The sequence below is a fragment of the Zootoca vivipara genome, chromosome 1, assembly GCF_963506605.1.
Source record: "Zootoca vivipara chromosome 1, rZooViv1.1, whole genome shotgun sequence".
NCBI lineage: Eukaryota > Metazoa > Chordata > Lepidosauria > Squamata > Lacertidae > Zootoca > Zootoca vivipara.
In genome coordinates, this window is record NC_083276.1 from 14,395,859 (window position 1) to 14,422,904 (window position 27,046).

Here is a 27,046-nt window from a genome sequence, read left to right on the forward strand (position 1 = left end):
TTTAGAAAGGGGAAAGATTTAGACGCGGATGCACAAAGCATTAAAAAATTAAGGTTCCTTGTGCTCTGCTCCACTCCCCCTTACTTCCTGCCCAGGGCAGCCCTCTGCCTGCAACTCAGAGCCGGCACCTCACTCAGGGCTAGATCTCAGCAGGTATGACCACTCCTCCTCCTTGCCTACTCTCCAGGAGCCACTACGAGATGCCCAAAGCAGGAGGCTGGGAGCGGCAGTTGTGGAGAGGCAACACAATGCTCCCTTGCAGCTGCCACTCAGGACAAACATCCTCCCCCTGAGCTCAGCAGCGATAGCACTGGTGGGGAAAATAGGAACATTCTGGGATCAAATCCAAAGCTGGGATGGCTTTTATAATTTCTGGGACTGTCCTTGGAAAATCGGGACACTTGGAGGGTATGCGATAGACCAGCTTCCACAACCAACTAGGTGTCCCAGAGTGGAATGGATGACAGCCTAGGTGCAGCAGCTGACAAGACCCTGTCATAGAATCATAGAATCATAGAGTTGGAAGAGACCACAAAGGCCATCCAGTCCAACCCCCTGCCAAGCAGGAAACACCATCAAAGCATTCTTGACATATGCCTGTCAAGCCTCTGCTTAAAGACCTCCAAAGAAGGAGACTCCACCACACTCCTTGGTAGCAAAATCCACTGCCGAACAGCTCTTACTGTCAGGAAGTTCTTCCTAATGTTTAGGTGGAATCTTCTTTCTTGAAGTTTGAATCCATTGTTCCGTGTCCGCTTCTCTGGAGCGGCAGAAAACAATCTTTCTCCCTCCTCCATATGACATCCCTTCATACGGTATATTTGAACATGGCTATCATATCACCCCTTAACCTTCTCTTCTCCAGGCTAAACATACCCAGCTCCCTAAGCCGTTCCTCATAAGGCATCGTTTCCAGGCCTTTGACCATTTTGGTTGCCCTCTTCTGGACACGTTCCAGCTTGTCCGTATCCTTCTTGAACTGTGGTGCCCAGAACTGGACACAGTACTCCAGGTGAGGTCTGACCAGAGCAGAATACAGAGGTACTATTACTTCTCTAGATCTAGATGCTATACTCCTATTGATGCAGCCCAGAATTGCATTGGCTTTTTTAGCTGCTGCATCACACTGTTGACTCATGTCAAGTTTGTGGTCCACCAGGACTCCTAGATCCTTTTCACATGTACTGCTCTCAAGCCAGGTGTCACCCATCCTGTATTTGTGCCTTTCATTTTTTTTGCCCAAGTGTAGTACCTTACATTTCTCCTTGTTAAAATTCATCTTGTGTCATGTGGCCCCACCAACTGCTCTTGCAATGGTGGTAGGACCTAGAGCTGGGCCGACGTCCAGGGCGGGCGGGAAGAAATCTGTGTGGGCAAGACAGCCCTTTCATTTTGTCCTGTGCAGCTGCAGAATACAAGCACTCCCGAATGCAGCTAGATAATGGCTGGTAAGTCAGGGGCTGAGAAAAAATCAAATCACCGTAGCAACCTCAGTTGCCATTTCCCAGAACAAGCGCTGTTGGAAGCAGAAGGGCGGGGAGAATTAAAAAGCATATATTTGGACACAATCATTGTTTACAGCAGCAACAAAGGGCTACTTGCCGCAAAGTAGTTTTGCTTCATCTCTGTGTGCTCGCTTGGCTATTTAAGTGCTCTGAGAACGGCCGAGCATGGGAGTCAAAAATGATATTCTTGGATGGGAAAGGGCGTCTCAGAGCTTAGCCCCATCCTTGTGAGACGCTCTCTTGCTCGGGCACCTGGGTAAAGCGAGAAAATACAGAAGAGAGGAGGAGAAATCCACTCAGTCACGTAGCCATTCACAAACGTGGAATTGTTCCCTCCGGAACATGCCAGAAAACAATCTCTGCTCAGTCAGTTGCATCCAGGGTTGCCATATTTCAAACAATGAAAATCTGGACAGAAAAGCTGGTGAGCTTTTTTGCTGAAAGTTGTTGCCGAAAGCTTTTGGGGCAAAATCACAAAAAAATGCTGTTTTTGAGCTATTTTTATGGAAAAGCAGCAAAAACAGCACTGCCGACATGGGCTGCCGTATGCCTGGATTTTCCTGGACATTGCCCTGATTTCCGCCTGGAGCATATCTGCCAAGTTGCTGTCTGAGAAATAAGGGACCGGGCCAGAAGTAGCAGACCGGAAATAGCGCTGCCGCCATTTTGGAACTGGGCGGAGCATGCTCAGAAGTGACTTTTGATGCTGCTTTTCCCAGTTCCAAAATGGCCACCGCACCAGAAGTCGCACTGCAGCCATTTTGGAACTTCGCTTCTGAGCATGCTCTGCCCAGTTTCAAAATGGCCGCTGCACCAGAATAAATCGGGGAAAACCAAAAAAATCCGTTTTTTCAGCTAGAGACAGCTAGAAAAACGGGGATTTCCCGGGGAATACGGGAGACTTGGCAGCTATGGCCTGGACACTGCTGCCGACTGCAGTATTCTGGATAGGACAACCCTAGTTGCATCGTTGCAATTGGATGCTTTGGGCTCCTGCGGAGACAGCATAGACTGAAAAGAAAGACAAGGGAGGGCAGCTATAATGTTATGGCAGATGGGTGGCCTTATTTTCTTTCTTCGATGGACTGTTGGTTAGCGTCTGGGAGGTTTGTTGTTGTTTATCAATGGGAGCCAGTGGCAGAGGAAGGGGGCAGGGGGCGTCCGCCCTGGGTGCCATCTCTGAGGGGGTGACAAGAAGGCCAGGAGGACCGCTCTGCTGCTGCGAGCGGAGGATCCTTCCACCGTCCGTACAGCGCATGCTGTGTGTCACCGTACGTAGTGACGTTGAGCATGCACTGCTGGGTGGTTTGCCCCACCGCACTGCAGCCAGTAGTGGAAGATCCCGCTGCTGTCCATACGGCACATGCACGCCACTGCCGCCATACATAGCTGTGCCGTTCATAGGTTCGCCCTGCCCCATGACACCCCACACCAGGTACCGGAGAGCCTTCCTTTGCCCCTGGTGGGAGCTCATGGTTAGGCAATGGTCTCCTGGAAGCAGGGAGTCTCTCTTGTGTTTTGAACGAGCTTGGAAAGGGCAATGGCTTTATCCAGCTAAGGTTTGAGTCTCTGAGAAGAAGTGGGCAGTTTAGGAGAAACAAAGGATTATACATATACAAAGGACTATACGTAGCTCCTTGAATGATCCTGCCAGTGTGGTGTAGTGGTTAAGAGCGGTAGACTCGTAATCTGGGGAGCCAGGTTTGCATCTCTGCTCCTCCACATGCAGCTGCTGGGTGATCTTGGGCTAGTTACACTTCTCTGAAGTCTCTCAGCCCCACTCACCTCACAGAGTGTTTGTTGTGGGGGAGGAAGGGAAAGGAGAATGTTAGTGCCTTTGAGACTCCTTCGGGTAGTGATAAAGCAGAATATCAAATCCAAACTCTTCTTCTTCTTCTTTGTCTTCTTTGAGATTTTCTGGAGAGGCCTCTCTCTCAGTTCCGCCACCTTCATGGGTGAGTTTGGTGAGGACACCAGAAGGGGCCGTCTTGGTGGCTGCTTCTTGGTGGCTGCTCCTCGATTTTGGAACTCCCTTCCACAAGATAGTAGGCTTTCCTTTCACAGGCAGGCAAAATACCGTAGGTATTATTATAGGCCTTTGGCTATGAACTAGCTGTAGTAGCAGGGTCTTCTGAGGGTGTGTGTGTGTGCGCGCGCATGCTTTTAAATAGTGAGTGTTTCCAGTGCTGTTTCCAGTAGGGTTATTTATTTAATCGTGAGGCTTTATATATTGTGGTTTGTTGTTATTGTATCTGTTTTATTTTATGCTGTGAGCTGCCTTGGGCTCCGCACTGGCAGAACAACAGGATATAATTTTTTTTAAAAAAATACAAATATTCTATATACAAATACCTGGCGATGTTGGGGATCAAACCTGGGACCTTTCATATGCAAAGCAGAAGTTCTATCACTGAGCCACAGCCTTTCCCAACTTTCCACGTTTCAGTTATTATATATCTTTGTAGATGGCTCAACATTAAAGCACAGCGCAAACTGTGAGCCACAAAGCCCAGCATCAGAGACAAAGGGGGCCATTAGCAAACAAATTAATGTGAGTATAGAAAGCTTCAAAGCCGCTGCTTTAGTATTTAGACTGCTTTCTTGTTACATTATAAAAAATGACACCCCTGCATGAATGCTATAAAAACATTACTCCTTAACCAGAATTGAGTTTATTTGATGGCAGCTACCGGTAGATGGTTTTTAAAGGGTGGATGCGAATTACTTTTTAAAAGGGACCCAGGTGGCGCTGTGGTTAAACCACTGAGCCTAGGGCTTGCTGATCAGAAGGTCGGCGGTTCGAATCCCTACGACGGGGTGAGCTCCCGTTGCTCGGTCCCAGCTCCTGCCAACCTAGCAGTTCGAAAGCACGTCAAAATGCAAGTAGATAAATAGGTACCACTACAGCGGGAAGGTAAACGGCGTTTCCATGTGCTGCTCTGGTTTGCCAGACGTGGCTTTGTCATGCTGGCCACATGACCTGGAAGCTGTACGCCGGCTCCCTCGGCCAGTAAAGCGAGATGAGCACCGCAACCCCAGAGTCGGTCGCGACTGGACCTAATGGTCAGGGGTCCCTTTACCTTTACCGGTAGATGGTTTTTAAAGGGTGGATGCGAATTACTTTTAAAAAATACCTTTCTTATAAAACCAGACATCAATGCCATCCAACAAACGGCTGTAAAGTTGATTTTGTTGTTGTTTCAATACCCCCAGCACAGGAAAACTTGCAGCTAATACAACAAAAGAAGAACATGCAGAAAAATGGACCCCTAGTCCTACTCCAACATAGTCAACAAGATAGTTTATCTAACCCAATGATTCTCAAACTTTTTCAGGATACTGTCCCTTTGGTTCCATAAGCTCATCCCCAGGGCTCCCCGCCCTATAAAAACATTATTCAGAACAGCGGCTTGCACGACCCACCAAGGAAGATAACGACGCAATAAAATTCAGCAAAGAATGTTGCATGAAAAATATGTTTATGCGTTCGTAGTGACAAAAACATGAGGATGAAGGAAATTTATAGCGTAAAATATTTATATAGAACTAATTACCGCACATGCACAAAACTTCACCTCTCGCAGGTAACTAACTTGTAAGGAAATTAGTAGCTATTGCCAATAATTGCTTCCCCTGTGACTGGTGATGACCCAGAACGGCAAATACATACAAGTGTGACCAAAGGAAATAGTTTTGAAAGCAATAAGAGCAGCAAAACTTTAAATATGAAACGAGGAAGGTGCTTCGCTCTGAGTTCTAGCCTGGCCAATTGTAAATAAGCTGTTGATGTGCTCCAAAGGGCCTACCTCCAACCCCCTCCTGATACCCACTTCCCTCTTAGTGACCCCTGCTGCCCCCTCGGCTCCTAATTCAACCCTCCTTCAGATAAACCCTGCATCCCACTCTTTACCCTGTTTCTTATTGTGTTTGAGATTTGTTTCCATCCATTTGGGTCAACAAACAATGGAGTGCGCCTCTGGGGGTGAAGTCAAAACCTCAGTGTTAGCAGCACTGAAGTGACCTCTTTGGCAGCGTGCATAGAGGTCCTGGGCTGCCCAGTTGACAAAAAAAAAAAACCCTCTTGGTCTCTCTGATGTGGTCCAAAGGAAAGCAGAGTAGTACATTTGGCACCAGCTTGGCCGCAGCAGTTGGCAAAAGGAGGCATACAATGCGTCATTCAAACTCCACTCTGCATTTGTGTAGCTCAGGCATCCCCAAACTGCAGCCCTCCAGATGTTTTGGCCTACAACTCCCATGATCCCTAGCTAACAGGACCAGTGGTCGGGGAAGATGGGAATTGTAGTCCAAAACATCTGGAGGGCCGAAGTTTGGGGATGCCTGGTGTAGGGTTTCCTCCTTGGCCTTCTCTTCTCCCAAAGATATCCTGCAAGGCAGCGGAGGTTTAGGACCAGGGTTTTCCTTCTCCTAGATGGGCTCCCTTCCCAGGTAGACAAGCCCCACCTGCCCTGTGTTCGATTCTACATGCCACGATATCAGGTGCACTTACCATGTCTGTCAAGGAGTGGGACGAATGGACATAGACTGACACAACCTGGAAGAAGCAGGGACACGGTTTCGCAAATTGCCAGAAAAACTCGCCGCAGTAAATTTTATGTGTGTGTGTGTTTTTTTAACGAAGCAAAACCAGGTACCTCGCTGCTCCGAAAAAGGACGACATCGTTGCTGCATGGGGTTCGGCCCTTATCCCAGTTGGAGGCATTTTCAAAATTGGTGTCTGGAATCCATTGTTTGTACACTGCGCTTGAAGTCCCTGAGAATGACCCAAAAAACACAGACGGTAATAACAATAAGTTTTGACTGGGACTGATGTGCGTATGTGGACACAAGTGTTGCAGAAATGGCTTCTTGGTTAGGCATACATGTTGCTGGCTGGCAACAACTTTCCAGGTCTTCAGGCTTGGGTCTCTCTCAGCCAGAGGCAGATCTCCCATGAATCTAATGAAGTTCAACTAATCCCAGAGAGGGCCCAGAAGCACTTTACTCCACATTGCTTTTTTTTGGGGGGGGGGAATGGATCTAAGAGACCCAATTTGAGTCACATTGATTTGAGTCAAATTGATTTATTTATTTTCTTGTATATATTTCAGCAAGGGACGCGGGTGGCGCTGTGGGTTAAACCACAGGGCCTAGGGCTTGCCGATCAGAAGGTCGGTGGTTCAAATCCCCGCGAGGGGTGGGCTCCCATTGCTCGGTCCCAGCTCCTGCCAACCTAGCAGTTCGAAAACACGTCAAAGTGCAAGTAGATAAATAGGTACCACTACAGTGGGAAGGTAAACGGCGTTTCCGTGTGCTGCTCTGGTTCACCAGAAACGGCTTTGTCATGCTGGCCACATGACCTGGAAGCTGTACGCCGGCTCCCTCAGCCAATAACGTGAGATGAGCGCCGCAACCCCAGAGTCGGTCACGACTGGACCTAATGGTCAGGAGTCCATTTACCTTTATATATTTCAACAACCCCAAAGTTTGAGAGTCAGTAGCACAGATGTTGTAAAGGTGTGTTGATCTGTTTTGGAACAAGCCCACTGGAGAAGCTAACAGTGGTAGTGAGAAGCTAACAGTGGTAGAGAACTGAAAATAATACCAATATATTTCACATCTGAAATGTGCCCCTTTGGTTTCAGATAGCACATGGGTAGATGAGTCTCAAAAAGCCCAGGACACAAATTTTCATGGCCCTCTAGCTGCTACGGTGGCTCATTTACCAGAAATAACAAATTTAGTGTACTGCTCAAGATGCCCTGAGTACAGAACTGGAGAAATCGAGAGATACATAGCCGCCCCGGCACCTTACCTCTCCTTTCTCCTGTCAAAAAACACAAGAAGGGCTTTTACACTTGCCAGAAGCGCGGCATTGCCCACGCCTGTGCTGGAGGGGCTTTACAAAAAAATCCCATACGCCCAAAGACTCTGCGTATGCCCATTGGGGGAAGTAGGAAGCCCTGAGCATTTGTTCTTCAGATGCCCCCTATATGAAGAAGCTCGAAGGGAGATCCTGGATCCCATACTGGTGAGGTTAGCAAGCCTCCCGGAAAAGCAATTATACAACCTGCTCTTGCTAGGCAAAGACCTGAAGACAACCAGGGCGGTCGCCAGATTCTGTGCCCAAATATGCAGACACAGACTTTCTTCCCAGCCCGTCTGATTTTTTCCTCAATGGCACCCCGAGCGAGCTAGGCTCAGCTTTCTGCAGCCACTATTTTAAGGGTTAAACTTTTAGCACTGTTATATAATTAATAATTTTCTTTTAAATCTTGTTCAAAGCAACTTTTATACGTTATGCTCCCAGAAACTGTTTTTCAAAGGGATCCTTTTTATTTTTATTTTATTCTATTTTACTTCTAAGAGCTGGTCCTCGACCGTAATAATAAATAAATAAATAAATAAAATAAAACAAATTTAGTGTTAACTCTGGAAGTATACACTCGATTCTGATCAAAATAAGCCTCATAGAGCACACTATATACACCAGGAAGCTTAGGTGAATTCCTAGCCCTGAGTGAAAGTGCAGGGTAGTGGAACCAGGAGCTATTCTGTACCATGGAACTACGACTGTTTGCCAGAGAGAGATTGCCCTGCTGTTCCCATAATGGTCTACAGTTCACCTCACAAAAGACTAGAGCTGAGTCCGTAGGCAATTTCCAAGCAGAGAATGGCTTCATACGTAGGTTTTGGCAAACTCCAGCAAGCACTACAGCAAGCAGATTGACGGGCAGTTGCTGCTTTTGCTTCAGCATCGAAAGCAGAAATTGAGCTCCCATTGCTCAGTCCCAGCTCCTGCCAACCTAGCAGTTCGAAAGCACGGCAAAGTGCAAGTAGATAAATAGGTAAACGGCGGGAAGGTAAACGGCGTTTCCGTGCGCTGCTCTGGTTTTGCCAGAAGCGGCTTAGTCATGCTGCCCACATGACCCGGAAAAACTGTCTGCGGACAAACGCCGGCTCCCTCGGCCAGTAAAGCGAGATGAGCGTCGCAACCCCAGAGTCGTTTGCGACTGGACTTATCGTAACGGTCAGGGGTCCTTTACCTTTACCTTTTTTAAACGCAACAAGCTGTTATCTCCCACCCCTGCCCAGCCCTCTTTCACACCTGAAGCTATTCCCAATCTAATAATAATAATAATAATAATAATAATAATAATAATAATAATAATAATATTTTATTTATACCCCGCTCTCCTCAGTCAAAACTGGGCTCAGGGCGGCTAACACCAATAAAATTACAATAAAACATAAAAAGCAATTAAGTAAAATACAGATTAAAATACAATATTTAAATTTAAAATGCAGCCTCATTTTAAGTAGTCCATAAATCCAAGCCATGAGGGAGGAAAACACAGGGGTCAGACTAAGTCCAGCCCAAAGGCCAGGCGGAACAGCTCTGTCTTGCAGGCCCTGCGGAAAGATGACAAATCCCGCAGGGCCCTAGTCTCCTGTGAAAGAGCGCTCCACCAAGTTGGGGCCAATACTGAAAAGGCCCTGGCCCTAGTAGAGGCCAATCTAGCCACCTTATGGCTTGGGATCTCTAGAGTATTGTTGTTTGTGGACCTTAAGGTCCTACGCGGGGCATACTGAGAAGAGGACAGCCAAGAAAGTGGTTTGTGCTCATTATGGTGAAGGATCGTCAGCTGCCGTTATTTAGAAATGTTGAAGAAAATCTACAAAGCAAAACGTGGCCCCGGGGGCCACAGAAGAGCCACGCATGAGGAAGCATCCTGAGTCCTGTTGTTTAAACCCCAAATCGAAAAAGGATGTTTACATTGACCACTATCAGAAGGGCAGTTGGTGCTGCATCTCTGAGGGTGGAAGACTTGCTGAACAGGTAAAATCCAGCATATTTGGGCAAGGTGTCTGTCCCTGCTGGATTTACCTCCCCCTGAAGTTGTGTGTGCGCACATGACAGATAGCAAATGCTGGCAGGACTTCTGCACCTTCCAGATTTTAGGCATGCTCGCTGCGAGTCTAGGGTGGACAAACAAAACCAAAAAATCGTGCCTGTGCCTTGAGTACAGCCACATACAGCCGTCCCTTTAAGACTGTGGTATTAACATGCAATTTGATCAGTTTCCCAGCAACAACACTGAGTACTCCTGATTGGAGCACCACGAGCTTTACTCTAAACCTCCAAGGGTATTTTGCTTCTTCACAGAGAGCTTGCTATTTCTTGTTAGGAGCGCTAAGTTATCTCCGTGGCCTGGGAATCTTCTTTAATAATAATAATAATAATAATAATAATAATAATAATAATAATAATAATAATAATAATTTATTTATACCCCGCCTATCTGGCTGGGTTTCCCCAGCCACTCTGGGCGGCTTCCAACAGAAAAAAATGAAATAAAATAATCTATTAAACATTAAAAGCCTCCCTAAACAGGGCTGCCTTCAGATGTCTTCTAAAAATCTGGTCAAGACAGGAGTATCTGGCGTGCTATGGTCCATGGGGTCACGAAGAGTCGGACACGACTAAACGACTAAACAACAACAAAAATCTGGTAGCTGTTTTTCTCTTTGACATCTGATGGGAGGGCGTTCCACAGGGCAAGCGCCACCACCGAGAAGGCCCTCTGCCTGGTTCCCTGTAACCTCACTTCTCGCAACGAGGGAACCGCCAGAAGGCCCTCGGTGCTGGACCTCAGTGTCCAGGCAGAACGATGGTGGTGGAGACGCTCCTTCAGGTATACTGGACCGAGGCCATTTAGGGTTTTAAAGGTCAGCACCAACACTTTGAACTGTGCTCGGAAACGTACTGGGAGCCAATGTAGATCTTTCCGGACCAGTGTTATGTGGTCTTGGCGGCCACTCCCAGTCACCAGTCTAGCTGCCGCATTCTGGATTAGTTGTAGTTTCCGGGTCACCTTCAAAGGTAGCCCCATGTAGAGCACATTGGAGTAGTCCAAGCGGGAGATAACCAGAGCATGCACCACTCTGGCGAGACAGCCTGCCTTCCTACTTGCATCTGTGAGTGATGCTAAGGGCCAGTAGGGTGAATTTTGCAAGCGATGCGATCTTTCTTTTTCGCCTGCGTGGCTGATGCTCAAATAATGTGTTGCTTGCTTTGAGTAGGGTTGCCAGACTCAACAGAGGACAGGACTTCTGTGCCTTTAATTGCCCTGCTCTCTTTTGAGTCTGGAAACCTTAAAGAGAAACCAGCAGACCCTCTGCTTGGAAATTAAACAAATGGTCTGCTGGTTTCTCTTTAAGGTTTCCAGACTCAAAAGAGAGCAGGGCAATTAAAGGCACAGAAGTCCTGTCCTCTGTTGAGTCTGGCAACCGTAGCTTTGAGGAGGAATATTAAGCTCCCTGGTGGAACTTCCGCCTGACCCCTCCAGCCTGCAGCTTCAAAAACTCCCTTCTGATCCCTGTGTCTGCTTCTTCCCAACCTGCCCTCATTGGACACGGCAATAAACATGGCATGAGTCAGAGACAGTCTGTTCCTTTCCCCACCAGCAACCCCTCAAAAAAAAAAAATATTACTGCTGGCAGTGATGGCTGGCGCCCATAGTGAGTGGTTGAGCAGAAGGTAGGGAGCCCAAACAGTAGGTGCAGCCAAAGCCAATGATACACAGAAGCAGTGTGGTGTGATGGCTAGAGTGGTGGGCTATGGGCCAGTCTCCTTGGGCCAGTCGTCATTTCTCAGCCTAACCTACCTCATAGGGTTGTTGTGTGAATGAAATGGGGAGGAGGCATAGCTGCCAAGTACCCCGCGGAGAAATCCGGGATCGGCAGCCGCGCGACACCGGAAGTTGCGTAGACGCAACTTCCGGTGTCGCTTTGCCCATCTATGGGCACTGAAAATGGCCAGCACCGGAAGTCGTGTCTACGCAGGTCCGGAAGTGTGTAGACGCAACTTCCGGTGTTGGCGCCGGCCATTTTCGGTGCCCATAGATGGGCAAAGCGACATCGGAAGTTGCGTCTACACACTTCCAGACATGTGTAGACGCGACTTTCGGCACCGGCCATTTTCTGGTGCCCATAGATAGGCAAAGCGGCACCAGAAAAATGGCCGCCAACAGGAACAAAAATAAGGGAAATTAACAGGAGAATGGGAACTGGAATGGGAGACCTCCGGGAAATGGTAAGGAAAAACGGGGGTTTCCCAGGAAATACGGGGTACTTGGCAGCTATGGGAGGAGGAGAACTGTGTTACACCTTGACCTTCTTGGGAGAAAAGGTGGTATATAAATGTAATAAATAACATGAGAATTGGCCTTTTCTGTGGCGCCGCCCCCACTGGTGGGACACTCGCCCCAGGGAGCCTCACCTAGTGCCTTCAGTACATACCTATCTAGGCGTCAGGCAAAAGCATTCCTCTTCTCCCAGGCCTGGGGTTAATTAAACAATCTATGGCCTTTTAAGTTGGGTGGTGGTGGTATAGTATTGCTTGTTATGGTGTTATGTATTTTTACGGCTTTATACTGTAAACCGTGCTGTGGAAATGTGGAGAACTGAATTTAAGATGGAGAAAATGAGCAACTGAGAGAAACTGAAACTGAGCGATTCGCCCATCCCTAGTTAACAACCCAATAATACTCATAGTAATACTTCTGATTAAACAAAAAATGGGGTGAGCTCCTCTTAGAACTAAAATACTAGATGTAATGTTAAAGGCACAGTTGCGTTCAAGACATGTAAAGTTTTTCTTCTTCTAAATGGTCTCCTCCAAGGGGGTTCCCCCTCCAACGGCTGTTATTTAGAAGGGGGAAACTGGGCACATGAATGTCACGTCAAGTTTCACCCTTACTTTTTGAATTTTCTTTTGGAGTCTATAAAAGTAAGTCTAAGTAGGGAATTTCTCTTAAGTCACGGGGGTAGGGGTGGGGCAAAACCACATGGTACAACCATGATCAGATCGCCTGATATGTTGCTTTAAAAAAACAAAACTTTAACGTGTTCTTTAAATTACTGCTGCCTCAAGAGTTTCACTTTCCATTTAAGTAGTGGCGTTGGAGGAGAGGGTGTTTAACCCTTCTGCATACCAGTCTCCTCATCTAAATCAGGCATCCCCAAACTGTGGCCCTCCAGATGTTTTTGGCCTACAACTCCCATGATCCCTAGCTAACAGGACCAGTGGTCGGGGAAGATGGGAATTGTAGTCCAAAACATTGGAGGGCCGAAGTCTGGGGATGCCTGATCTAAATCAACAGGCCACAAACAGGGACCCATATTTAGCCCAGACACAGATTCAAAGCCCACCTTTGAATTTTTCACCATATTTTTATATAGTGGTAGTCTTACTGCTGGAGACCAGTATAGGTCACCAGTGGGCCCTGTCCCTCTCATTTGAAGGCCATAAGCCCCATAAGCTTTGATTAGCCACAAAAGGTTGAGGGGAAAGATAGCCTTCCATTTACACCAGGAAAACACCCTCCTCAACCTCTGGCAGCTCCAGTCAAAATGGGAGTCCCCTTGACTACCGCGGCGCAATGAGTCAGTGCAACTGGCTGTTAACCAGAAGGTGGGTGGTTCGAGCCCAACCAGCTGTGGACAGGATTTCTGCATCTCAAGGATTGGACTAGATGAACCTCAAGGTCCCTTCCAACTCTATGATTCTACTTAGCATCAAACTTATTAGCCATGGCAAAGTAACATTTAGGTGTTGTTGTTTTTTAACAATTGCTTTTTAAAATGTTTTTAGCTGTTTCTATTTTAGTTGTAAGCCACTTTGAGTCCCATGAATGGGAAAGGTGAGATATCGGGTCCTCCCTAACAAGAGGGCACGTGTTGCGGTGGGACCTGGCAACCAGACCCTTTGTTGTGGGTGGGAACATTGGAGCAGCCACAACACCCTATTGGTGGTCCCTTGATCCTGGGAGCAATTGGGCCTGAGGGACGCCAGTCAAAGCGATCGGGGGACCACTATTTAACCGGGTGCATGTGCCCTGAGCTTTCTCTCTTGCTCAGTGCATCGGAAGATCCATCCACCTCTCCCTATATTTAGGGCTTGTGCTTGACCTTGCTATGCCTTCGCGTGTCGCCTGTCATTGGGACAGGGGCATGGCAGGAATTTTCCCTACTTGGCTGATTGGCTGGTGCCACTTGGGTTCTGCCTGCCGCGTAGCAAATCGTCACAACTTGTAAGGTTGTGGATAGGCTGCGGTTCAGATGGATAGGGCTGGCAGAATGCCTAGCCAACCCTATGCTTGGGTATTCCCTTAACAAAGAACCCACAGATTCATGGTTGGTCTTCCCCGTGCGGGGTTGTGCCCTGAGCCTGAGTCCAAGGGACATCTGGGTGGTGGCCTAGCAGACCCCCTGCTTGTCGCTGTCCCAGGTGTTCACCCATAGCTGACTTACGGTTGGTGCCCAGGGTCAGCGCTGCCTGCAAGGGTGCAGGGAGCTAGTCGAACCAGAGCCCTATGCAGCCACTCACTTGATTGTAATCAATAAAGTTGTGGCCAAAATTCTGCCAAAAACCAAACCAAAAATTTGAGTCTTGTGTGAATTTATTTCTGGGGGTAGTTAAAAGGTCTCCACACACAAATAGATATATAGATATAGATATGATGATGATGATGATGATGATGATGATGATGATGATGATGATGATAATGCATCCATTATCATCAACTCTTGAGAGTCCCATGGACTGCAAGAAGATCAAACCTATCCATTCTGAAGGAAATCAGCCCTGAGTGCTCACTGGAAGGACAGATCGTGAAGCTGAGGCTCCAATACTTTGGCCACCTCATGAGAAGAGAAGACTTCCTGGAAAAGACCCTGAAGTTAGGAAAGATTGAGGGCACTAGGAGAAGGGGACGACAGAGGACAAGATGGTTGGACAGTGTTCTCGAAGCTACGAACATGAGTTTGACCAAACTGCGGGAGGCAGTGCAAGACAGAAGTGCCTGGCATGCTCTGGTCCATGGGGTCACGACTAAACGACTAAACAACAACAACAACAACAACAACATAATGGTGGTGGTGATGGTGATGATGAAGATGACAATGCATCCATCATCAGTACCTTCTAGCATGCCCATGCAGTCATATGTTTGCCCTTAGTAGGAAAGGAGGAGGGGTTAAGCATGTTAAGACACCTAATCAGGTTTCCCATTCTCATGGAGGATCTGTACCCCCATTTCCAATAAACAATTAGGCCACCTTTCACACATGCCGAATCATGTACAACTTCCAGGAGGCCTCTCCATTTGGAACACCAGGGCCTGGGGGTATGGCCGGCAGTGGCAATATCCCACTAGGGCGTGTTGAATTTTTCAGCTTTCAACTTCCAAAAATGAGGGGTGCTAAGAAGTTGTGGGACGCAGGTGGCGCTGTGGGTTAAACCACAGAGCCTAGGGCTTGCCGATCAGAAGGTTGGTGGTTCGAATCCCTGCGACGGGGTGAGCTCCCATTGCTCAGTCCCAGCTCCTGCCAACCTGGCAGTTCGGAAGCACGTCAAAGTGCAAATAGAGAAATAGGTACCGCTACAGCGGGAAGGTAAACGGCGTTTCCCTGTGCTGCTCTGGTTCGCCAGAAGCGGCTTTGTCATGCTGGCCACATGACCTGGAAGCTGTACGCCGGCTCCCTCGGCCAATAATGCGAGATGAGCGCTGCAACCCCAGAGTCGGTCACGACAGACCTAATGGTCAGGGGTCCCTTTACCCTTTACCTTTAAGAAGTTCTAGACTGACTTTGGGAATTCCAATGATATTATTGTTAAATTAATATGATTTAGTTTTGCTTGGTGAGTAAAATGTGTATAAAATGGCTCAGAAATCATGAAAAATGATTACAGAGTACTTGCAGTTATATCTTTGGCTTTCCGAAAGCAGTTTACGTGCTTCTTGCCCAACTAGATGTTGTGCAATCACAGAAATATGAGCAGATTTGAATTCCTCACACCCAAAAACATATTTTTATGACCCCCCCCCCCGGTCATGAAGAAAATTGCTAAATTAAGTATCACCCCCTAAAATGGCACGCCCTAATATCAGCAAACTCAAGAAAGCGTGTGTGCTTGTCTGAACTACCCACATCATTTAACCCTGTTGTCACGGTTCTCCTGCATCATTCGTGCTCTGCCTGTTCCCTCGACCATCCCAAGTTTGGGAAAGTCTGCTTTACCAGTTTCTCTGCCAAGGCCAGATTCTCTTGCCGGCAAGTGTGTATCTTTGGGAGGGGGGGGTGCCTTTATAGAGAGGGAGCAAGGGTTGCCTGCCCATCTCCAGATATTCTTCTCACTGCCTCACAAGTTGTAGGCCATGCCTGGTGGTTGCTAAGCAACCATCAATTATTTCCCGTTGCCATCCTCCCTTCCTCAGAACTAGCAAAGAAGCCGGTTTGGGGGCAGCAGCTGGGGGGGGGGGCTGCGGCTGGGTAGGGGCAAATGGCCGTATGTGGGGAACAGACGTGTGGCAAAGGAAAGCACAAACAGAGAGGCTGGCTGTTCCTCACATCCTTTATATACCTGCCTCTCTCCAGAAATCGCTTATTAACAGCCAGGAAGCTCTAGCCAGAAACAAGCAAAACAAAATACGGGGGGGGGGGGCGCTACTCAAGTCCTTTGGATAATCCTTCTCTCGCCCCCACCTTGCTCTGAGCCTAAAATGAGCAAATGACTTCCAAGCACTGCTTGAAGCTGGACAGGGGAGCCTCCCCCCAACCCCCCCAGCACTTAAACTCATTTGGTCCATTGATTGTGAGTTAGTTAGCAACCGTTGTGAGTGGCCAAGTCGCACCAAGCTGAAGGCTGCTGCTGAATAAGGGGGCGGCAGCACGACTCACGATAATAAGGCCTTTTCCTGAGGAAATGATGCCCTATGGGCCAACGATGGTGGAGGTTTAATTAGTTGCTTTTCCTAGCTCCGAGGCTCTGGGAAGGTTACTGGATTTGTTTTAGGTGCGTCCAATATGAAAGATCTGACACCGGAGCGTTACATTCTGTAAAAGCTTAGGACAATTTCTTATCCTGCTTCCTTTAAAAAAAATTCCTCGCCTGTCCGAGGCAAGGAAGCAACAGAAATCGTGTGCTTTTCGGCTAACGAGGCAGCAGTGAGTAAGAAGGGATTCTGGTTCACAATCAGCTGAATGCAGGAGATCCCTCGAGATTAAGAGAACAGGGTAGATTCCAAACAATGGCCGTTCCATACTCTCGGGGCCTTTTCATAGAATCATAGAGTTGGAAGAGACCACAAGGGCCATCCAGTCCAACCCCCTGCCAAGCAGGAAACACCATCAAAGCATTCTTGACATATGCCTGTCAAAGACCTCCAAAGAAGGAGACTCCACCACACTCCTTGGTAGCAAATTCCACTGCCGAACAGCTCTTACTGTCAGGAAATTCTTCCTAGTGTTTAGGTGGAATCTTCTTTCTTGAAGTTTGAATCCATTGCTCCGTGTCCGCTTCTCTGGAGCAGCAGAAAACAACATTTCTCCCTCCTCCATATGACATCCTTTCATATATTTGAACATGGCTATCATATCACCCCGTAACCTTCTCTTCACCCCTTAACCTTCTCTTTCACCCCTTAACCTTCTCCTTTTGGTTGGTAAAGAGCCATGAAGGAACATTTGATATTTATTTGATGAGCATATTTGTTGGAGGCAGGGAAGGACAAAATCCGTCCCTTTTGGTTTCTCTCAGATTGCTACATTTCCACCTCAGTTTGCGAGTGTTATTCTTTCTTTATTTTTAAGCCCTAATGTAAACTCAGCAGCATTTTAGGGCGTCCTAAGCAGTCCCTTCTATGCAATTTCCCCTAACAGAGTGCTTTTTTTTTTTTGAAGTGCAATGTTCAAAAATATGCGAATTATATATGCACATTTCCTCCCTAACAGACCCATGTTGGCATTAGAGATCTGCAAAACAAAATCCGAGAACTCTGAATTTCAAATGATAGTCGTGTTACAGTTTGTGTATTGTTTTGGAAAATAGCAGTCGGGGTGGGGGTGTGAAGCAATTTTCACAAGGAAAATGACGCTCAAAGAAATATCCTAAAAACCTCTTCCCCAGGAGCTTGATTTTAATCAAGTTTTCTGTTTACATTATTATTTGTACTAGTATTTACTACTGCTGCTGATTTTGCATTGACTGCTGCTGTCCAGTTTTAATTCCAGTTTTCCACTTCTATAAATATTCTGTCTTCTGCTTTACTCGGCTCCCGCAGTAAGGAAGTGTGGTCTTTGAATGTTAAATAGCCATGCATATTCAACAGAAGTCATTTTACAGTGCATCGCTTCAGGGTGGGGTGTCGGGAATTCAGGGACAGAAGACAGAACAAAAAACTCAGAAAATATCCAAGTTTCAAAATCTGGATATGTAGATTGCCACTCCAATGCTATCTCTTTGTCCATCTGGAAATGATTCCCCCCCCCCGCTTGAAATTTAAATAACTCACAAACTACCAGATTCATAGTTCCATTGCTCATTACAAAAGTTGGGTGTGTGAGTGGATTGGTTTCTCCCTCATCCTTCAGTCTTAGGTGTTTCTCTCGCCACCTATTACTTACCAAGGAGATGGAAGAAAACGTAGAAGAAAAGCAGACGCTTCATTCTGCAGCCTGTTGTTTGCACTTTGTCTCCTCTTGGACTCCCAGTGAACTTTGGAGCGCTCCACTGTCACATGACACCTGGGAACTTGAAGGGGACTTTGTGAGACTGAAGAGGCTCCCCGTATCAGGGAGCTGAGAGGAAGACACAGAGCTTTCTCTTTGCATCAGAATAGGCTGCGTATGAATAGTACGATCACGGTTTCCTGGCACTAAAAGAGTGGCATCCAAAACACAATTCAGAAAATCACACCTGCATCTCAAGAAAAGGGACCTGGGTATGATTGCAAGCCTGTACAGTCATGTGTTGTTGTTGTTGTTGTTGTTTAGTCGTTTAGTCGTGTCCGACTCTTCGTGACCCCGTGGCCCATAGCACGCCAGGAACTCCTGTCTTCCACTGCCTCCCGCAGTTTGGTCAAACTCATGTTCGTAGCTCCGAGAACACTGTCCAACCATCTCGTCCTCTGTCGTCCCCTTCTCCTAGTGCCCTCAATCTTTCCCAACATCAGGGTCTTTTCCAGGGAGTCTTCTCTTCTCATGAGGTGGCCAAAGTACTGGAGCCTCAGCTTCACGATCTGTCCTTCCAGTGAGCACTCAGGGCTGATTTCCTTCAGAATGGATAGGTTTGATCTTCTTGCAGTCCATGGGACTCTCAAGAGTCTCCTCCAGCACCATAATTCAAAAGCATCAATTCTTCGGCTATCAGCCTTCTTTATGGTCCAGTTCTCACTTCCATACATCACTACTGGGAAAGCCATAGCTTTAACTATATGGACCTTTGTCGGCAAGGTGATGTCTCTGCTTTTTAAGATGCTGTCTAGGTTTGTCATTGCTTTTCTCCCAAGAGAACAGTCATACCTCGGTTTAAGTATGCTTCGGTTTGAGTACTTTCAGTTTAAGTACTCTGCAGACCCATCTGGAACCGATTAATCCACTTTCCATTACTTTCAATGGGAAACTTCACTTCAGGTTAAGTACACTTCAGGTTAAGTACAGACTTCCGGAACCAATTGTGTACTTAAACTGAGGTACCAGTGTACAAGAGGAGGAGGAGGAGGAGGAGGAGAAGGAGGAGGAGAAGGAGGAGTTTGGATTTGATATCCCACTTTATCACTACCCTAAGGAGTCTTAAACGGTTAACAATCTCCTTTTCCCTTCCTCCCCCACAACAAACACTCTGTGAGGTGAGTGAGGCTGAGAGACTTCAGAGAAGTGTGACTAGCCCAAGGTCACCCAGCAGCTGCATGTGGAGGAGCGGGGAAGCAAACCCGGTTCCCCAGATTACGAGTCTATCGCTCTTAACCACTACACCACACTGACTCTCAGGTGAACCCCTAAATTGGGGGTGGGGGTGAGAATGTGGTGCTCTAAGCATCTCGTTCTGGCCCCTTGGACCTAGGGGTGAGCAAATATGTCAATTTCAGTTCTCCCGGTTGCTCATTTTCCCACATTTCCACATCAGTTGGTGATTTTTTTTTTTAAAGTCTTCATGAAAATTCACCAGAATGTTAGTGAGAATATATGTATGCAATTTTACCTGCTAGACACATTTTTGCAAAGCAATCTCCCCTGCTACAATGCATTTCTGCCATGCTGTTTTTCACCAATACATGCATTTTCATGAATACATGCAGCAGTGTGGCTGCCTTCGCATGCTGGCAGTTTTTGGAGCCACAAATGAGAGCCGAGTTCAGGCTGGGGACCAAAGGTGGACAAACAACCTCAGAAGGAGCAACATGTGTCCCCCACCAGAGGTACTACCCCATACCACCCAGAAGTACATCTAACGTGCACCAGATCTTCATGCGCTGCATGTGTCTGTGATGAATGAATGATAAAGATTCCGTTAGCAAGACTTTCTCTTGTGTCTCTAAAATGTCAGGGAAGATGTGACATTGCTAGCATAAACCCTTGGGTAAAAAATATGAAAGGGGGGAATTAAAAGAGATGCAAGGGAATAAATAGCAAAAAATGCAACAGTTAGCACCCTTTTCAGCACATATTTGACTTCACAGCTGGTTCCAGGATCTTGCTGTTAGACTGCAATCCAAGATTCACTTGCTCCGAAGCTGCATTATTAACATGAATGGAACTGCTCCTCAGGAAATGGGATTGTAGGTTAGGACTATGAGAGCCCCAGTTCTGAAACCGATTTGGAAGATATCTTTGAGCCTTAATTAATTGGATTTTATTCCCTGCTTGCACAATGGTAACATTCTATATAACTGCAGCGCTTTATCCATTTCTGCTCATTCCTTCTCTGAAATGCTTGTTATCTCATAATTACTAATAATAGTGCCAAATGGCACTCTCTCTTTTTCCTAATTAATGCTCCTGAAAGGAAGCAACTAGCAGAAATGGCTTCACATTGTCCTTTGGACAGTGGGTGGTTTTTCATTCTTATCCGACAGACTCAGTTGTGGCTCCTTTTCTAACCCCACATATAAGACGTCAAGGCAGGGATGGGTCAAAAGATGAACGAATGGAGAAGGAAGAGAACAATGTGTGTGTTTGTATTTTCCCCCCTCTCTCTCTGGAGGCAAAATTAGGACAGAGTCTCAGAAGAAAAATTTGTAACACTTTCTCTGATCTCTCAACATGTGAGAAATAGCAACGCTTTACTGATACCGCCAATTTTCTGCAAGAGTGCTTACCCTCTGCATCTCCTGGTTATATAAAATAGAGATTTCATAACAGAAATCTCTATTGCTTGGATAAACCATTCCAGTGGTACCTTGGAAGTTGAACGGAATCCGTTCCGGAAGTCCGTTTGACTTCCAAAATGTTCGGAAACCTAGGCACGGCTTCTGATTGGCTGCAGGAAGCACAACATAGAAATACAAAATGAGAACACAAAATATATAATAAATCAAGAACAAACCAATAACTCCTTTCCCACAAACACATTTAGAATCATAGAATCATAGAGTTGGAAGAGACCACAAGGGCCATCCAGTCCAACCCCCTGCCAAGCAGGAAACACCATCAAAGCATTCTTGACATATGCCTGTCAAGCCTCTGCTTAAAGACCTCCAAAGAAGGAGACTCCGCCACACTTCTTGGCAGCAAAGAAAGGCCAAAGAATTTAAAAGGCCAAAGAATGTTAATCAGCCAAAGGCCTGGTTATAGAGAAACGTTTTCACCTGGCGCTAAAGATATGTAATGAAGGCACCAGGTGAGCCTCCTTGGAGAGAGCATTCCACAAACAGGGAGCGACCACAGGGGCAAGAGTCCCGAACACAAGTGGTTGCCTTGACCAATCCAAGCACCTTGTCCTCATCCTCAAGCCTTATGAACTGAAACTCGTCCAATGCAACAGGATTAGACCGTGCTCTGGACACCCCTTGAGATTCATCTGCTGCAACAATGGAATCAAGATCGCGGTAAGTGCGACTTATTTTGTCCTCAAAATGCTTTGCAAACAAGTCACAGTGAGCTACGGTCAGCTCTGCCACCTCCTTTGGGCCAGACTGCAAGAGGTCCTGTAATATTCTGCCAGACAGCACAACGCGGATGCAATGGAGGCAGCAAAGGATGCCTTCTTTGCTGCCTTCGCTGCCACTAGTTAGGTTCCATGGTGTGCCCTCAGCAGTGTTTGACTGCTTTCGACTGGAGAGAGAGCCTGGAGAGAGAGAGAGAGCCTGGAGAGAGAGAGAGAGAGAGAGAGAGAGAGAGAGAGAGAGAGAGAGAGAGAGAGAGAGAGAGAGAGAGAGAGAGAGAGAGAGAGAGAGAGAGAGAGACTATAGACTACAGCAACTCTCCCTTCCCAACCCTAAAGTCTGCCCTGATGCTGCACTGAGTACCCAGGGGCACTTCTGGGCGAGACCAACTCCACCCTGCTCACCCACCCAGGTCCTAGTGATACAGACCACCAGATCAGCCTCCTCATCATAGATGTGGGAGGTCTTACTCAGAGTCGACCTGGCATTCAGCAACAGCAGCCGCAGACCAGAGAGCTGGCTGATAGGTCAACTACAATTCCCCAAGTTGGAGGAGAGGCTGCTGTTGGGATTCCATTCCCCCGTTGTGCAGATATGTGGGATTGTTTCATCACATGTCCGTGTTTACATTCCAACACTGTTGGAGTCATGGGAGCAGAAGTTGTTTTACTTTTGTATTCCCTTCTCTCCGAGGAAGAAAAGAGAGAGGAGACATGTTTTCTTTGTCCTGTTATGTATATAATAAATAGCTTAGGACTCACGCCTCGAGCCTAGCTTCCGCTGTTGTTTTGACTCTGCTAAGTCAATGTGTGCCCACATCTTCGGACATGAGTCGCAGGAGCACATTGATAGTTCTCCCGAGCGTCGCTCAAAAGGGAGTAACGGGCTCCGGCACATATGCCTGTCATGTCTAGCCCCCCTCCCAGGGCACAGTCATGTTCTTCTCAAGCCTGGAGGACAGTCTAAATGAAGAATATTCATAACATCACCCCAGCCCTTCCAGGCATGGCTTTGCTGAAAGACTTTCCCAGAACAGCTTCCACCATCCCCACACCATAGGAGTCACTTGCGGCAGAACAAGGCAATGGTCTTTTGCATTCCTCTGTCCAGGGTCCTGAAAGGTCTTCCCTTGCCTCACCTTGCCTGAATGTGACTTTGCCTCTCCTGAACATGGCTCCAAAGCATCCATTACCGCTCTGCTAAGAGGTACCGCAAACAGAACCTGTTCTGCTTCTATTTCAGCTTCTATTTCTCAAAATCTAAATTATAAAGAGGGGCCATTAAGAATAATAATCGCTATTCCAGATCACAGCAGTTTCTTATTGAGGTTGCACCAGTTTGCCATCCAGCTAGGGGCTAAATTCATGAAGAATCAGGCTTCCACATATGTCTCCCTAGGAAATCACAGGCACAAATGTTGGCTTAATGAGCAGCGCTCCTCTCTGTTCCTTCTGCCAGCGCTGTGCACATGGAGACATCTTTTTAAAAATAAGTAGCCACACATACCGGTTCTTTGGAAGGGGTATAAAGTTACAGAAAAATAATTACTCCTCCCAGCATGACTACTGATTCCCAAAGAGGGTTTCACATTTGAAGCCACAGCTACAGAGTGCGTATATAGCTGGACAGCAGCCTGCGTCTATTTCTGCAGTCGCGTTGATCCCTCTTTCTTGTTGACTGTGAAAAGGATGTATAAATACAGCCAAAGTGGTGTTCTGAGAATAGGGATGGGCAGACCTGCCAATTTCAGTTCTCATTTGTCCAGTCTTAAATGTGGCCCTCAACATTTCTGCAGCAACTTACATTTTCTTTAATTAAAACAAACAAAAAACCCTCAAGAAAATTATTCAGCCTATTAGTGTGAATTTCTCCTAATAGTTTTGACTAATGCACACATTTTTTGCAAGAAACTTCCTCTAATACTATGCACTTGTACGTTATTTCCACCAATGTATTCAATTTTTTTTTGCGCCTCTTCCCCTAACATATGCAATTTTGCAAATGGGCCTTTTGCGCAGTGGTCTCCTGTTTGCGGAATGCTCTCCCCAGGGAGGAGTCATACTCCCCACAGAAGTGGAGTGATGGCTTTGAAAATGGATTAGACAAACCCAGGGAGGACAAGGCTATCCATGGTTACTAGCCACAATGGCCATGTAGCTTCACTTTCAAAGGCAGTTTGCCTCCGAATATCAGTTGCTGGGAATCGCAAGTCAGCAGAGTGCTGTAACACTAAGGTCCTACTTGTGTACACAGCAGCCAGTGCAGCTGTTTAAGCAACAGGAAGATATGTTCTGTATGACCCAGCTTGCTCAGCAGCCATGCTGCAGTATTTTGGACCAACTGAAGTTTTCAAGATATCTCCAAACTGATCCCACACATATATCCAAATGCAATAGTCTATCCTGAAAGGACAACAGCAGCAAGTCTATCACTGGTATTATTATTATTATTATTATTATTATTATTATTATTATTAAAAGTTTTTTCAAGTTTATACATTTCATTAATTTTACAATCATTTACATTTCAAAATTTGACTTCCTTCCCACTCTTCCTGTGGTTCCTTAATTATTATTTTTAATATCTTCTGCATGTCCAAATTCATTTAATTTGCTCATTTAATTATCTACTTTAAATATATACTCTTACAAAACTGCAGGTTATTACAATAATCCTGCTGATGTTTTTATCTGTTTGCAATTTATCTGTAAATATTCAATAAACCATTTCCATTCTTCTTCTTTTTTTAAGTTATCTTGCTTTCTTATTCTTCCGGTAAGTTTCGCCATTTCTGCATATTCCATAAGTCTTTGTATCCATTCTTCCTTTGCTTGGACTTCTGCTTCTTTCCACTTTGGGGCAAGTAGCATTCTTGCTGTTGTTGTTGTTGTTGTTGTTGTTGTTGTTGTTGTTGTTTAGTCGTTTAGTCATGTCCGACTCTTCGTGACCCCATGGACCATACATAAATAAATTTCTATACAATTTAGGTAGTTCTGTCCCTATAATTCCCAAAAGAAAAGCTTCTGGGGTTGTTTTTTTTTAAAGAAAAGTTAAATTAAACACCCTTTTCAATTCAGTGTATATCATTTCCCAGTATGCTTTAACCTTACTACAAGACCGCCATATATAATAAAAAGAACCTTCTTTCTCTTAACATTTCTAATACTTGTTTGATTTAGATTTCTACATTTTTGCCAGTTTACTCGGTGTTAGATACCAATGATATATCATTTTCATATAATTTTCTCTTAAACCATAACATGCTGTAAATTTTATATCCGTAAACAAGTCTATCACTGTTATTGAGAGGCCACAGCTGTTAAACAGTGCTTAGGCAGTAAAAGTTTGCTTAGTTCAGTGGTTTCAGACCACTGAAACCAAGAAGAATTGATCCAAGAAGGGTCAATTTTAAGAGCCTCCACCTGCTTGCTCTGAGCTACAAACCTGAACTTTCTAGGGGAGTCCACATCAGGTTGAAGAACGCTCACTTGATTGACCAAACCACACCAATAGTATCTCCATCTTGTCTGGCTTGAGCTTCAGTCCACTGGCTGATAGCTAGCAGTAGTGCAGTAGGAACAGTAGATAGTGAATAATTCCTTGAACTTATTTCCCATGCATGGACTCAAGGTAGTGGATATAACTGGGGACAAGCTCCACTTTTCATGAACAGTGAAAAGGTAGACTCTCATGTGTGCAAGGCAGAGCTAGGTTGCAATAAAATTGTATGCCTTACCATAAGCCCATAGAAATTGGTGGGTTGCACTGGAAAGGAAGGCTAGCTCATAAAAGCTTCAGGAAAGAAGAATGGCTTAATTCAGAGGCAATCACAACAGCATAGCCTGGAGTGTGAGACGATGGCCAGTTTTACCATTCTGCAATGCATCTGGTGTGCAGCTAGGCATCTCCAGAAAACCCTTAAATCTTAGCAAATATCCACATATAAAAGCAAACGTCAAGCCCTGCATCAACTGGCAGGTTGTGGGTGCAAATCAAACACGAACCGAAAGGGAAGTTTCTGCTCTGAAACTGGTGCTGTTAAAAACCACCCGAGAAGCAAATGTCAGTGTTTTCGAAAGCAGCAACCTCCAGAATCAAGCTCAAGGCTTGCAGAAGCCAAATCTAGCAGCTTGCTCTTCCCAGTCTTCCTCGTCAGCAACACTGCTTGAGCAAACTGCCAAAGAGGGGGCACTCACCAACAATCTCATAATAAATTAATATACCCAGTGAAGAAATGAAATGGTGAAATAGCTGACCATTTGCTCTTCTTTTAAATTATGACCACAGTCAGTCACCTGGGCCAGCATCCTCCCTCTACCACACTCAGGTACTACCCCCCCCCCCCCAGATAAATAGGCATGAGATCTCATCACCACCCATTAGGGATGGGAGGAGAAAAAAGCACTCCAGTTCACATTTAAAGTCAAATTTATCAAATTTGTACTTTCCAAAACAATATGGGAACCCACGGACACTCATCCTTTAGCATCCCCACCTATCTGAATTTTGCTCGCCAACCAGTGTTTACAAAAATGCATATATCAGGTTAAAGGGTTCATTGAAATGAATGAATTAGTGAAAATAACAAAAAATGTATTATGGTGGGAGAAATAGCTTGCGCACAAAAAAAAATGTGTACATAGGTCAAAATTGCAAACAGAAATGTGTTATATCAGGAGAAACTCATATCAAAACGCTGGATAAATTTTCGTGAGGATTAAAAAGAAAAAGAAAATTCACCACTTGCTGCGGAGATGTAAAGATCGGAATGTGAGATTGGGAAAATGAGAACTTGAGAGACCTGGAATTGACAGATCCCCCTATCTCTTCTACCACCTATTTACAATTTCTCTGTTCTTACTAGTAAGTGTATCTATCCAAGTGTCCCTTTAATATGAGAACTGAGACATAACTGATTTCTTTTCTGTTTAGCCTTTGCTGCTTTCATCCTGTTAACGAACACACAGGCTGTTATTATTTCTACGCGACGCAAGCCAAACTGAACATTTGAGATGGAAGATTGCTGGGATATCTTGTCTAGGCTATTAGTACCCCGCTGTCTTTGGTCACAGATCTTCTCAAGGGATGCTGCAATCAAACCACTGGTGTCAAGTCGGCTGCTTTTAATGAAACCAGGATAAAGGAGCTTGATAAAAACCAAGCTGCGTTTCCACTGTCTCACGGCCACTCCTCATGTAGCGTTTTGGCATTAAAGTTTCCAGTGCTGAAGGTTCGGTGTCCTAAAAGTCTCTAGGTGAGGGATAATCTTCTGGAAATGCAGAATCAAGGGAGCAGACTATTTGCTGCTTAACTTGAGAAAGGGAGCATTGGGGAGGCAATGGTTGGGGGGCAGGAATCCCTGTTGCACAAGTATTGTGAAGGTCTTTCATTGTTGTTGTTTAGTCGTGTCTGACTGTTCATGACCCCATGGACCATAGCACGCCAGGCACTCCTGTCTTCCACTGCCTCCCACAGTTTGGTCAAACTCATGTTCGTAGCTTCAAGAACACTGTCCAACCATCTCGTCCTCTGTCGTCCCCTTCTCCTAGTGCCCTCAATCTTTCCCAACATCAGGGTCTTTTCCAGGGAGTCTTC

The 27,046-nt window shown here is 46.0% G+C and overlaps 1 protein-coding gene across 1 annotated transcript in view; it reads right to left on the bottom strand.

Annotated features, from left to right (window-relative positions):
* The window catches only part of AMN (amnion associated transmembrane protein), a 66,740-nt gene extending 48,697 nt beyond the window's left edge, over positions 1–18,043 (bottom strand). Inside the window, exons 1-3 of the mRNA XM_035105539.2 lie at positions 17,973–18,043; positions 6,158–6,276; positions 6,013–6,057 (exon numbers count right to left, since the gene is read on the bottom strand). Coding sequence (XP_034961430.2) covers positions 6,013–6,057; positions 6,158–6,276; positions 17,973–18,015 — 207 coding nt within the window. The 5' untranslated portion in view covers positions 18,016–18,043. The remainder of the gene's footprint in view (positions 1–6,012; positions 6,058–6,157; positions 6,277–17,972) is intronic.
* Between the last annotated feature and the right edge of the window lie 9,003 nt (positions 18,044–27,046).